At 45.9% G+C, this 15086-nt stretch overlaps 1 protein-coding gene across 1 annotated transcript in view; it reads right to left on the reverse strand.

The window, feature by feature from the left end:
* Nucleotides 1-7773, reverse strand: part of LOC106594432 (FHF complex subunit HOOK interacting protein 1A) — a 22242-nt gene extending 14469 nt beyond the window's left edge. Inside the window, exons 1-6 of the mRNA XM_045722573.1 lie at nt 7675-7773; nt 4913-5133; nt 2074-2209; nt 1676-1785; nt 1210-1411; nt 937-1127 (exon numbers count right to left, since the gene is read on the reverse strand). Of these exons, the coding sequence (XP_045578529.1) occupies nt 937-1127; nt 1210-1411; nt 1676-1785; nt 2074-2209; nt 4913-5017 (744 nt within the window). The 5' untranslated portion in view covers nt 5018-5133; nt 7675-7773. The remainder of the gene's footprint in view (nt 1-936; nt 1128-1209; nt 1412-1675; nt 1786-2073; nt 2210-4912; nt 5134-7674) is intronic.
* Between the last annotated feature and the right edge of the window lie 7313 nt (nt 7774-15086).

Below are 15086 nucleotides of genomic sequence, written 5' to 3' on the forward strand. Positions count from 1 at the left end.
CTCTCCTCTATCTCCCCCTTCTGTCACTCTGTATCCCCAATCTCCTCTCTCCTCTATATCCCCCTTCTGTCACTCTGTATCCCCAATCTCCTCTCTATCTCCCCTTTCTGTCACTCCATGTCCCCAATCTCCTCTCTTCTCTATCTCCCCTTTCTGTCACTCCGTGTCCCCAATCTCCTCTCTATCTCCCCTTTCTGTCACCCCGTGTCCCCAATCTCCTCTCTTCTTTATCTCCCCCTTCTGTCACCCCGTAGCCCCAATCTCCTCTCTCTCTCGCTCCCTCTCCATTGTAATCATATTAAGGCCTATTACATAAGGAGTAATGAGCTCAGCCTTTACCTCTCACTCGCTGCGGAGAGGGGGAGGAGAGGGGGGAGAGGGAGAGGGAGAGGGGAGGAGAGGAGAGGGGGAGGAGAGGGGAGAGGGGAGGAGAGGGGGGAGGGAGAGGACGGGGGAGGAGAGGGGGGAGGGAGAGGACAGGGGGAGGAGAGGGGGGAGAGGGGGGAGGGAGGGGGAGAGGGAGAGGAGAGGGGGAGGAGAGGGGGGAGAGGGAGAGGAGAGGGGGGAGGGAGAGGACAGGGGAGGAGAGGGGGGAGAGGGGGAGGAGAGGGGAGGGAGAGGACAGGGGGAGGAGAGGGGGGAGAGGGGGAGGAGAGGGGGGAGGGAGAGGACAGGGGGAGGGAGAGGACAGGGGGAGGAGAGGGAGAGGAGAGGGGGAGAGGGGGAGAAGAGGGGAGAGAGGCGATAAAGATGAGTGACTACAAACTATGCGACAAACACCCAGCAGTAGAGCCACGGTAGCAACGGTAACTGCGGTAGCTACGGTAACTGCGGTAACTGCGGTAACTACGGTAGCTACGGTAACTGCGGTAACTACGGTAGCTACGGTAACTGCGGTAACAACGGTAGCTGCGGTAACTGCGGTAACCGGCTCACAGGACAGAAGTACGTGTTGTCTGTGATGTGTGTAGCGACTCTGGGGTTGAAGGTCGACAGCTGCATGATGAGCAGCAGAGCTTCCCGGGCCTGCTGTCCTACGTTGCCTTCCTGATGGGTGAAGGGGATCAGCAGGGAGAAGAGCAGGAAGTTGGCTGCCCCCTGGTCCTCACTGGTGTGGAAGAATAACTCTGAGGAAGAAGAGGAGGAAGAAGAAATAAGAAAAGCACTTTATTGTCCATTTATCTTGAAGATAACAGATCCAGAACCCACCTAACACTGAGGGGTCCTTAGCCAGCGCGCAACACAGCTGGTTGAGCAGGAGGACCAACTCTGCTTCCACTGACCCTCCTCCTCTTCCTCCGTTCCCAGCTCCAGCACAGGAGGACAACAACATCATTAAGGGTCGTAGAACAGGTTTGTGGTGCAGTAGAGGCTGTCTGGCCTGAGATAGTAACATCTGGTACATCCTCAACTGTTCCAGAGAGATGGGGGAGAGAGAGAGAGAGAGAGAGAGAGAGAGAGAGAGAGGGGATAAGTTATCAATTACTAATTATTATCAATTAGTGAATAATATCCCTTCTTTCTAGAGTGTTTTTCCTAGCCTCTTCGTTGCTTTTTTTGGGGGGGGGGGGGGGTTAAGCTGTGCATCTGTAAAGTACTTTTGTGACAACTGTTGATGTAAATATAACCTTATGAAATAAATGTGATTGATTGAATTGATATAAAGAAAAATCACTTGTTCCAGTTTCATATCATCAGTGAAGTGTCGTCTCAGACTCCAGAGGAACAGCCTCTCCATCACGCCTTCTCCGACAACGAACTCTAGGATGGTCCCCATCGCTCCGCCTTGGCCCGGCTCCTAAGGCCAGCAAATCAACACTTTACTTTTGTCATTTAATTATCACAACTTTTGTTTTATCTTGTTCACTTTTGTATCTTAACTGGAATGTTTTAATGTCTATTTATCCGTGTATCCGTGTATCCGTGTATCTACAGTATGACTGCTATGTAGGTAGTATGGAGAGGAGGAGGAGGAGGGGGGGGAGCACAGAAATATCTCACATAGAATGGATCTACTGCTTATCAGATTGGCTTTCGATGAGAATGACGGATGTATAAATCGCATTTCTGAACTTTCCTCCTCCATCAGCAGGAACAGCATGTGTTCTACGTAGTTCTGTACCGCGCTGGCCTCGTCGCCTGGGATAGGGCCGAGACGAAGGCAGCCACCGCTATGGACTGGATCATGTTTCTCCAAGATCTTCACCACCTGAGGGAGTTGAGACGGGGGAGTGGGGAGGGAAGGAGAGAGGAGAGAGGGAGGGAGAAAGGGGAAGGGAGAGAGAGAGAGGTTGGGGGGAGGGGAGAGAGGAGAGAGGAAAGAAGGAGGGGGAGAGGAGAGTGGGAGGGAGGAGAGAGAGAAAGGGAGAGAGAGGTAGGGGAGGGGGGAGAGAGGAAAGAGGGAGAGAGAGGTAGGGGAGGGGGGAGAGAGGAGAGTGGGAGGGAGGGAGGAGAGAGAGAGAGAGGGAGGGAGGAGAGAGAGAGAGAGGGAGGGGAAGGGAGAGGGAGGGGGGAGGAGAGAGAGAGGGGGGAGAGAGAGAGAGTTGTACTGAACAGATTGTTCTGGAAGTATTCTCAGAGTGATTATTAGGTTGTGTATACATGATTAGTGCTTTCCCCCACAATTCAATTCAAATGTGTTTTCTAAACATACAGGAGGACAGGTTTCTGCTGCTGGTCCGTTTGTGAGACAGACAGGCATGCTGCCTCTAACTGGGGAGGGAAACAGGCATGCTGCATCTAACTGGGGAGGGAAACAGGCATGCTGCATCTAACTGGGGAGAGAAACAGGCATGCTGCCTCTAACTGGGGAGAGAAACAGGCATGCTGCCTCTAACTGGGGAGAGAAACAGGCATGCTGCCTCTAACTGGGGAGGGAAACAGGCATGCTGCCTCTAACTGGGGAGAGAAACAGGCATGCTGCCTCTAACTGGGGAGAGAAACAGGCATGCTGCCTCTAACTGGGGAGAGAAACAGGCATGCTGCCTCTAACTGGGGAGAGAAACAGGCATGCTGCCTCTAACTGGGGAGAGAAACAGGCATGCTGCCTCTAACTGGGGAGGGAAACAGGCATGCTGCATCTAACTGGGGAGAGAAACAGGCATGCTGCATCTAACTGGGGAGGGAAACAGGCATGCTGCCTCTGACTGGGGAGAGAAACAGGCATGCTGCCTCTAACTGGGGAGAGGAACAGGCATGCTGCCTCTAACTGGGGAGAGAAACAGGCATGCTGCCTCTAACTGGGGAGAGAAACAGGCATGCTGCCTCTAACTGGGGAGAGAAACAAGCATACTTGAGCCTACTGCCTGAGGTTCAGAGAAACAGCCCTTAAATCAGGTGTTTTAAGATGTACAACACTAACAGAGTTATCTTTAAACTTTCCAAAATGTGGTTATGAATTGACCATGTTAAATGTGACTACTTCTTAGTTTGTTACAAGCGATCTTTCAGAGTTAAGGGATTGTTAAGAAGAGAGAGAAGACAGATGAGCTATCGCACTTTTATACTTACAAGCTTTGGCCCCGGTCCTCATCCTCTGAGGATCGGGGCCAAATCACATCCTCTGAGGATCGGGGCCAAATCACATCCTCTGGTACCGGGGCCAAACGATCGGGGCCAAACCACATCCTCTGAGGATCGGGGCCAAACCACATCCTCTGAGGATCGGGGCCAAACCACATCCTCTGGTACCGGGGCCAAACCACATCCTCTGAGGATCGGGGACAAACCACATCCTCTGAGGATCGGGGCCAAACCACATCCTCTGAGATCGGGACCACCCTGAATTGGGCCAAACCAAATCCTCTGAGGATCGGGGCCAAACCACATCCTCTGAGGATCGGGGCCAAACCACATCCTCTGAGGATCGGGGCCAAACCACATCCTCTGAGGATCGGGGCCAAACCACATCCTCTGAGGATCGGGGCCAAACCACATCCGGGGCCAAACCACATCCTCTGAGGATCTGGGACAAACCACATCCTCTGAGGATCGGGGACAAACCACATCCTCTGAGGATCGGGGCACAAGTAGTACTATGTGATGTAAATCCACAGAAAGTCAGTATCTATTGTGGGAGCTACATTTTCAAAACCATCCAATTCATCCTGGTATATTATTGAGCGGGTCCTCCCACTAGTCATGAGCCTGAAAGGGTACACTCAAAATGTCTGCCAGTCCACCCATTATGATCTCATTGACTTGATGTCATTGACTATTCATTCTATTTCTCTGAGACAGGCAGGTAGACAGACAGACAGGCAGGTAGACAGACAGACAGGCAGGTAGACAGACAGGCAGGTAGACAGACAGGCAGGTAGACAGACAGGCAGGTAGACAGACAGACAGGCAGGTAGACAGACAGACAGGCAGGTAGACAGACAGGCAGGTAGACAGACAGGCAGGTAGACAGACAGACAGGCAGGTAGACAGACAGGCAGGTAGACAGACAGGCAGGTAGACAGACAGACAGGCAGGCAGGTACACAGACAGGCAGGTAGACAGACAGACAGGCAGGTAGACAGACAGACAGGCAGGTAGACAGACAGGCAGGTAGACAGACAGGCAGGTAGACAGACAGGCGGGTACACAGACAGACAGGCAGGTAGACAGACAGGCAGGTAGACAGACAGGCAGGTAGACAGACAGGCAGGTACACGGACAGGCAGGTACACAGACAGCAGGCAGGTACACAGACAGACAGACAGGCAGGTACACAGACAGACAGGCAGGTACACAGGCAGGTAGACAGACAGGCAGGTAGACAGGCAGGTAGGCAGACAGACAGGCAGGTAGACAGGTAGACAGGCAGGCAGACAGACTGACAGGCGTGTACAGTACAGACAGAAAAGTGCGTACAGGCAGGTATGTACAGACAGACAGGTAGACAGTAAGACAGACAGTTGTTGTCTACCTGTGCCCAGTGGTTTCTGAAGACGATCATGCAGGTTTCTGGATCCACCCCTTTCAGGGACAGTGACTTCTTCCTGTTTCCGTTAGCAACCACAGAGGCCATCATGTTGACTGCAGGACAGGTTGGGCTAAACCATGTCTCGATGTGGAGTAGGGGAGGTGCTCCTCAGTCTCACCCCCAGAATCAGCAACTTCTCTGGTGCAGGTTGGCACATGGGGGGCCTGAGAATAGGAGAGAGAATCAGCAGCAGAAAAAAAACACAAAAGCATTTATGACATTGATATTTACATTTTAGCAGACGCTCTTATCCAGAGCGACTTACAGTAAGTAGTGAATGCATACATTTCACACTTTATTTTTTCTTTCTCCGTACTGGTCTCCCGTGGGAATCGAACCCACAACCCTGGCGTTGCAAACACCATGCTCTACCAACTGAGCCACACATTTATTGGGATAAATAAGTAAGAAAATGTTACTGTTTATCCAGGGATAAATAAAATAAAAAACACTTAATCTTATACAGAACCAGTCAAAAGTTTGGACACACCTCATTCCAGGGTTATTCTTTATTTGTACTATTTATAGAATAAGAGAGAGAGAGAGAGAGAGAGAGAGAGAGAGAGAGAGAGTGTAAATAGTAAATAGTGTTGCAGTTCTTTCAAATAAGTGTAAAAATGTATAAACATTTACAGAGTTTGGACACTCCTTTTCACTCCAGGGGTTTTTCTTTCTTTTTTGCTATTTTCTATAGATTATATATTTATAGAATAATAGTGAAGACATCAAAACTATGAAATAACACATATGGAATCATGTACTAACCAAAAAAAGTGTTAAACAAATGAAAACATATTTTATATTTGAGATTCTTCAAAGTAGCCTCCCTTTGCCTTGATGACAGCTTTGCACACTCTTGGCATTCTCTCAACCAGCTTCATGAGGTAGTCACCTGGAATGCATTTCAATTAACTTTTAACAAGGCACTCCTGTTAATTTGTGGAATTTCTTTCCTTCTTAATGCGTTTGAGCCAATCAGTTGTGTTGTGACAAGGTAGGGGTGGTATACAGAAGATAGCCCTATTTGGTTAAAGATCAAGTCCATATTATGGCGAGAACAGCTCAAATAAGCAAAGAGAAACGACAGTCCATCATTACTTTAAGACATGAAGCTCAGTCAATACGGAACGTTTCAATAACTTTTAAAGTTTCTTCAAGTGCAGTTGCAAAAACCATCAAGTGCTATGATGAAACTGGCTCTCATGAGGACCGCCACAGGAAAGGAAGACCCAGAATTACCTCTGCTGCATTGCCAAGTCGAAAGGACACTCTGCTGCAGGGGATAAGTTCATTAGAGTTACCAGCCTCAGAAATTGCAGCTCAAATAAATGCTTCACAGAGTTCATGTAACAGACACATCTCAACATCAACTGTTCAGAGGAGACTGCGTGAATCAGGCCTTCATGGTTGAATTGCTGCAAAGAAACCACTACTAAAGGACACCAATAAGAAGAAGAGATCTGATGAGTCCAAATGTGAGATTTTTGGTTCCAACCGCTGTGTCTTTGTGAGACGCAGAGTAGGTGAATGGATTATCTCTGCTCGTGTGGTTCCCACCGTGAAGCATGGAGGAGGAGGTGGGATGGTGTGGGGGTGCTTTGCTGGTGACACTGTCTGTGATTTATTTAGAATTCAAGGCACACTTAACCAGCATGGCCACCACAGCATTCTGCAGCGATACGCCATCCCATCTGGTTTGGGCTTAGTGGGACTATCATTTGTTTTTCAACAGGACAATGACCCAACACACTTCCAGGCTGTGTAAGGGCTATTTGACCAAGAAGGAGAGTGATGGAGTGCTGCATCAGATGACCTGGCCTCCACAATCCCCCGACCTCAACCCAATTGAGATGGTTTGGGATGAGTTGGACCGCAGAGTGAAGGAAAAGCAGCCAACAAGTGCTCAGCATATGTGGGAACTCCTTCAAGACTGTTGGAAAAGCATTCCAGGTGAAGCTGGTTGAGAAAATACCAAGAGTTTGCAAAGCTGTCATTAATGCAAAGGGTGGCTACTTTGAAGAATCTAAAATCTAAAATATTTTTGGATTTGTTCAACACTTTTTTGGTTACTACATGATTCCATATGTGTTATTTCATAGTTTTGACGTCTTCACTAATATTCTATAATGTAGAAAATAGTAAAAATAAAGAAAAACCCTGTGAATGTGTCCAAACTTTTGACTGATACTGTATATTGTCAGAGCTTGGAGACTTGAAATCCTACATATTGTCTGAGCTTGTAGACTTGAAATCCTACATATTGTCTGAGCTTGGAGCTATACAAAAATAAACATTTGAAGAAGCAAAATATATTTATTTGCCCACTGAGGGCCTGATAACACGAACAGATGCCGTGTGAAAACGTTGGACAGAGACAGAGTGTGTTGGTGTAGAGAGAGCATTGTCTACAGGCCAACACATGCTCTGAAATAAGGTGAACATTATCATAATATTATCACTTCAGAACCTCAGGCAAGCTACCAAGAACCCTCTCTTCTCTTGACATAGCTGTTTTTAACTTTTTAACTTTCTGTCTACTCAGCAGAAAACTCAACGTGACTTTCTGTGATGTCCAATCGGTTATAGATCAGGGAGACTCCCTCCTGTTCTCTCCCGGGATCAAAAAAGGTGTCGGAATGGGAATAGGGCCTCCATTCCCGGGTGTTCCAACATTACGGGAATTCCTTAAAGTTCCCCCCGCCTACCTCTGCTGGAGCATGGCAGAACAACGCTCCGCTTCAGGTCAGTCAGTCAGTCACTCACGGAATCGCATCGAAACAGACCGTCAGACACAACACAGAATGTTGTTCTGTAGGGAGAGAGAGAGAGAGAGAGAGAGAGAGAGAGAGAGGGAGAGAGAGAGAGAGAGAGAGAGAGAGACAGGAGAGAGAGACAGGAGAGAGAGACAGGAGAGATAGAGAGAGACAGAGAGAGAGAGACAGGAGAGAGAGACAGGAGAGATAGAGAGAGACAGAGAGAGAGAGAGAGAGACAGAGAGAGACACAACCATTTAGTAAACGCTGACTGATTTTATATTCTCCATGTCCACCAGTCTGTCCGCCCATCTGGGGGTCGGTTGCCAGGTTGTGTATATTTTGCATGACGTTGCCAGGTTGGCCATAGTACATGTCGATAACAAGCCGTTGTCATGTTGTGCGACATCAACGTGCAGTCCTGTGTCGCAGACACACACACACACACACGACACGTTCCTACAGTGTCGTCGGGTGACAGGGGAGAATCACTTCCCAATCCCCTCTCACCATCTGCGATGATAATCTGTGTGTGTGTGTGTGTGTGTGTGTGTGTGTGTGTGTGTGTGTGTGTGTGTGTGTGTGTGTGTGTGTGTGTGTGTGTTTTTGTGTACAGGGCAGACAGGGCAGAGACCGTCTGAGGGATTTACTAGTCATTTCCTATGTCTCTGATAATCTGGCTGTGTGTGTAGTCATTTCCTGTGTGTGTGTGTGTGTGTGTGTGTGTGTGTGTGTGTGTGTGTGTGTGTGTGTGTGTGTGTGTGTGTGTGTGTGTGTGTGTGTGTGTGTGTGTGCGCGCTATAGTACCATAGTAGGATATAGTACCATAGTAGGATATAGTACCATAGTAGGATATAGTACCATAGTAGGATATAGTACCAGATATAGTACCATAGTAGGATATAGTACCATAGTAGAATATAGTATCAGATATAGTACCATAGTAGGATATAGTACCATAGTAGGATATAGTAGGATATAGTACCATAGTAGGATATAGTACCATAGTAGGATATAGTACCAGATATAGTACCATAGTAGGATATAGTACCATAGCAGGATATAGTACCATAGTAGAATATAGTACCATAGTAGGATATAGTACAATAGCAGGATATAGTACCATACATAGTACCATAGTAGGATATAGTAGCATATATAGTACCATAGTAGGATATAGTACCATAGTAGAATATAGTACCATAGTAGGATATAGTACCATAGTAGGATACAGTACCAGATATAGTACCATAGTAGGATATAGTACCATAGTAGGATACAGTACCAGATATAGTACCATAGTAGGATATAGTACCATAGTAGGATATAGTAACAGATATAGTACCATAGTAGGATATAGTACCAGATATAGTACATAGTAGGATATAGTACCATCGTAGGATATAGTACCATAGTAGGATAGTACCATAGTAGGATATATAGTACCATAGTAGGATATAGTACCATAGTAGGATATAGTACCAGATATAGTACCATAGTAGGATATAGTACCATAGTAGGATATAGTACCATAGTAGGATATAGTACCATATATAGTACCATAGTAGGATATAGTACCATAGTAGAATATAGTACCATAGTAGGATATAGTACCATAGCAGGATATAGTACCATACATAGTACCATAGTAGGATATAGTACCATAGTAGGATATAGTACCATAGTAGGATATAGTACCATCGTAGGATATAGTACCATCGTAGGATATAGTACCAGATATAGTACCATAGTAGGATATAGTACCATAGTAGGATATAGTACCAGATATAGTACCATAGTAGGATATAGTACCATCGTAGGATATAGTACCATAGTAGGATATAGTACCATCGTAGGATAGAGTACCATAGTAGGATAGAGTACCATAGTAGGATATAGTACCATAGTAGGATATAGTACCATAGTAGGATATAGTACCATAGTAGGATAGAGTACCATCGTAGGATATAGTACCATCGTAGGATATAGTACCATCGTAGGATAGAGTACCATAGTAGGATATAGTACCATAGTAGGATATAGTACCATAGTAGGATATAGTACCATAGTAGGATAGAGTACCAGATATAGTACCATCGTAGGATAGAGTACCATAGTAGGATATAGTACCAGATATAGTACCATCGTAGGATATAGTACAATAGTAGGATATAAATTCAGCAAAAACAGAAACGTCCTCTCACTGTCAACAGCGTTTATTTTCAGCAAACTTAACATGTGTAAATATTTGTATGAACATAACAAGATTCAACAACTGAGACATAAACTGAACAAGTTCCACAGACATGTGACTAACAGAAATGGAATGATGTGTCCCTGAACAAAGGGGGGGTCAAAATCAAAAGTAACAGTCAGTATCTGGTGTGGCCACCAGCTGCATTAAGTACTGCAGTGCATCTCCTCCTCATGGACTGCACCAGATTTGCCAGTTCTTGCTGTGAGATGTTACCCAACTCTTCCACCAAGGCACCTGCAAGTTCCCAGACATTTCTGGGGGGAATGGCCCTAGCCCTCACCCTCCGATCCAACAGGTCCCAGACGTGCTCAATGGGATTGAGATCCGGGCTCTTCGCTGGCCATGGCAGAACACTGACATTCCTGTCTTGCAGGAAATCACGCACAGAACGAGCAGTATGGCTGGTGGCATTGTCATGCTGGAGGGTCATGTCAGGATGAGCCTGCAGGAAGGGTACCACATGAGGGAGGAGGATGTCTTCCCTGTAACGCACAGCGTTGAGATTACCTGCAATGACAACAAGCTCAGTCCGATGATGCTGTGACACATCGCCCCAGACCATGACGGACCCTCCACCTCCAAATCGATCCCGCTCCAGAGTACAGGCCTCGGTGTAACGCTCATTCCTTCGATGATAAACGCGAATCCGACCATCACCCCTGGTGAGACAAAACCGCGACTCGTCAGTGAAGAGCACTTTTTGCCAGTCCTGTCTGGTCCAGCGACGGTGGGTTTGTGGACATAGGCGATGTTGTTGCCAGTGATGTCTGGTGAGGACCTGCCTTACAACAGGCCTACAAGCCCTCAGTCCAGACTCTCTCAGCCTATTGCGGACAGTCTGAGCACTGATGGAGGGATTGTGCGTTCCTGGTGTAACTCGGGCAGTTGTTGCCATCCTGTACCTGTCCCGCAGGTGTGATGTTCGGATGTACCGATCCTATACAGGTGTTGTTACACGTGGTCTGCCACTGCGAGGACGATCAGCTGTCTGTCCTGTCTCCCTGTAGAGCTGTCTTAGGCGTCTCACAGTACAGACATTTCAATTTATTGCCCTGGCCACATCTGCAGTCCTCATGCCTCCTTGCAGCATGCCTAAGGCACGTTCACACAGATAAGCAGGGACACTGGGCATCTTTCTTTGGTTATTTTCAGAGTCAGTAGAAAGGCCTCTTTAGTGTCCTACGTTTTCATAACTGTGACCTTAATTGCCTACCGTCTGTAAGCTGGGAAACAGTGTTTAAACCCTTTACAATGAAGATCTGTGAAGTTATTTGGATTTGTATGAATTATCTTTTGAAAGACAGGGTCCTGAAAAAGGGACGTTTCTTTTTTTGCTGAGTTTATTAACATAGTAGGATATAGTACCTACTTCTGTATAGCACCGTACTGTTTAGCAAACACGGTTTATACTGTAACTAGTGTGTATACACACACACACAGTTCAAACTCTCTGAAGCCCATTTAGAACAGTTGGAACTCTCTGAAGCCCATTTAGAACAGTTGGAACTCTCTGAAGCCCATTTAGAACAGTTGGAACTCTCTGAAGCCCATTTAGAACAGTTGGAACTCTCTGAAGCCCATTTAGAACAGTTGGAACTCTCTGAAGCCCATTTAGAACAGTTGGAACTCTCTGAAGCCCATTTAGAACAGTTGGAACTCTCTGAAGCCCATTTAGAACAGTTGGAACTCTCTGAAGCCCATTTAGAACAGTTGGAACTCTCTGAAGCCCATTTAGAACAGTTGGAACTCTCTGAAGCCCATTTAGAACAGTTGGAACTCTCTGAAGCCCATTTAGAACAGTTGGAACTCTCTGAAGCCCATTTAGAACAGTTGGAACTCTCTGAAGCCCATTTCGAACAGTTGGAACCTCGAAGCCCATTTAGAACAGTTGGAACTCTCTGAAGCCCATTTAGAACAGTTGGAACTCTCTGAAGCCCATTTAGAACAGTTGGAACTCTCTGAAGCCCATTTAGAACAGTTGGAACTCTCTGAAGCCCATTTAGAACAGTTGGAACTCTCTGTAGGTAAAAATACAGTGTGTGAACGAGTGAACGAGAGAGTTCATCATGACATAACACTAAAGCTATCTTTAAACAGGCTCTTCTCTCGGACACCGCTCCAATCATCACCCTGACCCCAGGTTGCCATGACAGGTCTCTCACACGTCACCCCCCCCCCCACCCCCCCCCCCGGTTAAGATTGTGATGTTGGGGAAGTGGATCCTAAATCTGTTTTCTAGGCGAAACGTAGTTCTTATTTACAGAATGGTGTTACAGAGTTGAGGAGACTCCGACAACATGGCTCTGGGGTGAAGTGAAGTTTCCCCCTAGTACAGATCTAAGAACAGTTTCCCCCCCCACAATCTTAACCCTCAACCATTAGTGAGGGTAATCTAAAACAGACCCAAGATCAGCATTTATTTATTATTATTTGTATATATATTTTTTTTTAAACTTTTATTTAACTAGGGAAGTCGGTTAAAGAACAAATTATTATTTACAATGATGGGCCAAACTCTGGGCCAATTTTGCATCGCCCTATGGGACTCCCCAATCACGGCAGTTGTGATACAGCCTGGAATCGAACCAGGGTCTGTAGTGATGCCTCTAGCACTAAGATGCAGTGCTTTAGACCGCATGCTACGTCACACCTGTTTCTGTTAGACTCCTAAACCTGTAAGACTGCTAATTAGGACTAAAGAGAGAAAAGAACATTTAGGATGATCTCTCTCTCTCTCTCTCTCTCTCTCTCTCTCTCTCTCTCTCTCTCTCTCTCTCTCCGTTTGTCTACTGTTGAGGGACTATGAGTTGATATACCGCATTAGCCTCCATGATACAAATACTGTAGAATTCATGAAAACATAAAGTATGAAAATAAATGTTATAAGCCACTATATTTTAACTCTCCTCTCCCCAAATCACTGTTAACACAAACACTAGAAACATTTACATCCAGAAATACTTAAGCGTCATAAATCTTACCTCCTATTGACCACCGGTCTTATACAGTTTAGGATGAATAAATCTATCCCACGGAATTTGCGCGCTCTCTCTCTCTCTCTCTCTCTTTCTCTTTAAAACTGTTCAATGTCTTTGCAAACAATCAAAGCAATAAACCTCTAGCAAACAAATACGTTCATTATCTAATAGTTGTTTACTCGAATGAAAATCCTGTATTCCCGAACAGTTGATAGAAACGAAAAAGCCGTTTATTATATATTGTGACAGTCGGTCGGTTCGCTCGGTTCGCTGCCGTCGGTACAGACGGTACGCGGCTTGAGCCGTCAGAGAAAGGTGACTACGCCCCCTCTGTCCTGGACAGAGATTCAACAACCCGACACACACACACATCCCTCACAAACACTTTTTATAAAATGGACAAAAAAAAAACATGCTAAAAAGGGGGTCCATTTTTATCTTTGTTATCAAAAACGATTTGTAATTTTGTTTCGAGGTTTCAATAGGCCTTCCTATCCCAATGAAATCACATGTGTGTTTTATTCTAGGGCTGTGTGGTCCAGTTCCAATGGCTAGACGCATCAACCATCATCGACCCTGTCAATAAGTGATTAGTTGACAGGTAAAAACACCTATCCTGGCGCTGTAAGATCCGCCAACGTTTAAACAGTGGAATCTGACCTATATGTCTACCTTGACAGGGTGTCATGTAGCCGGATGTTCCGGTTTTCAGGGAGACTGTCGCGCTACTTCCGCTTTTGGTGGACGTTGACAAAGCGACACCCCCATTTTACTCATCGACATTTGCTGGATTGGTTGAACAGTGCAGAAGAGAACCTCGCGGAGTGTTATTTTTTCTTTTTTTTTCTTCTTCTTGTCAAGACTAATGCCGTAAAACCCTGGATACTGATGCCGTAAAACCCTGGAGACTAATGCCGTAAAACCCTGGATACTGATGCCGTAAAACCCTGGAGACTAATGCCGTAAAACCCTGGAGACTGATGCCGTAAAACCCTGGATACTGATGCCGTAAACCCTGGAGACTAATGCCGTAAAACCCTGGAGACTAATGCCGTAAAACCCTGGAGACTGATGCCGTAAACCCTGGAGACTGACCTGTGTATGAGAGGCGTTGAAGCCACCTGTCGACCATATTGGAACTGCTCCTTCATAGGAATGTATGGAATTGTACTTTATTCCAAATAAATGTTTCAAGGATAAAATTACATGTATTTCAGATATGTTTTTTTTTTTTTTATTATGATGACAGTAACATTAGTACAAAAAAAAGTGCTTTAAGGAAAATGATTTTATATATATTATTTCATTTTTTATTTGTATGTTTAGCTCACATAATATAATTTTTTAAAAGTATTTTAATTGTTTTATTTAACCTTTATTTAACTAGGCAAGTCAGTTAAGAACAAATTCTTATTTACAATGACGGCCTACCCCGGCCAAACCCTAACCCGGATGACGCTGGGCCAATTGTGCGCCGCCCTATGGGACTCCCAATCACGGCCGGTTGTGATACAGCCTGGAATTGAACCAGGGTCTGTAGTGACACCTCTAGCACTAAGATGCGGTGCCTTAGACCGCTGCGCCACTCGGGAGCCCGAATGAAAGTGTCTGTAATAGAATAAACGTGTTAAAATGAATGTAGACATTATGTAAATGCATTTCTATAGCTACCAAAATCTGTTTTACAATTGAGGAGGAGTACCAAGATGGCTGCCAGGTACTTCAATACAGGAATACCAAGATGGCTGCCAGGTCGCTGCAATACAGGAATACCAAGATGGCTGTGTGGTGGCTTCAATACAGGAATACCAAGATGGCTGCCAGGTCGCTGCAATACAGGAATACCAAGATGGCTGCCAGGTCGCTGCAATACAGGAATACCAAGATGGCTGTGTGGTGGCTTCAATACAGGAATACCAAGATGGCTGTGTGGTGGCTTCAATACAGGAATACCAAGATGGCTGCCAGGTACTTCAATACTGGAGTACCAAGATGGCTGTGTGGTGGCTTCAATACAGGAATACCAAGATGGCTGCCAGGTACTTCAATACAGGAGTACCAAGATGGCTGTGTGGTGGCTTCAATACAGGAATACCAAGATGGCTGCCTGGTGGCTGCAATACAGGAAT

The sequence above is a fragment of the Salmo salar genome, chromosome ssa07, assembly GCF_905237065.1.
Source record: "Salmo salar chromosome ssa07, Ssal_v3.1, whole genome shotgun sequence".
In the NCBI taxonomy this organism is placed as follows: domain Eukaryota; kingdom Metazoa; phylum Chordata; class Actinopteri; order Salmoniformes; family Salmonidae; genus Salmo; species Salmo salar.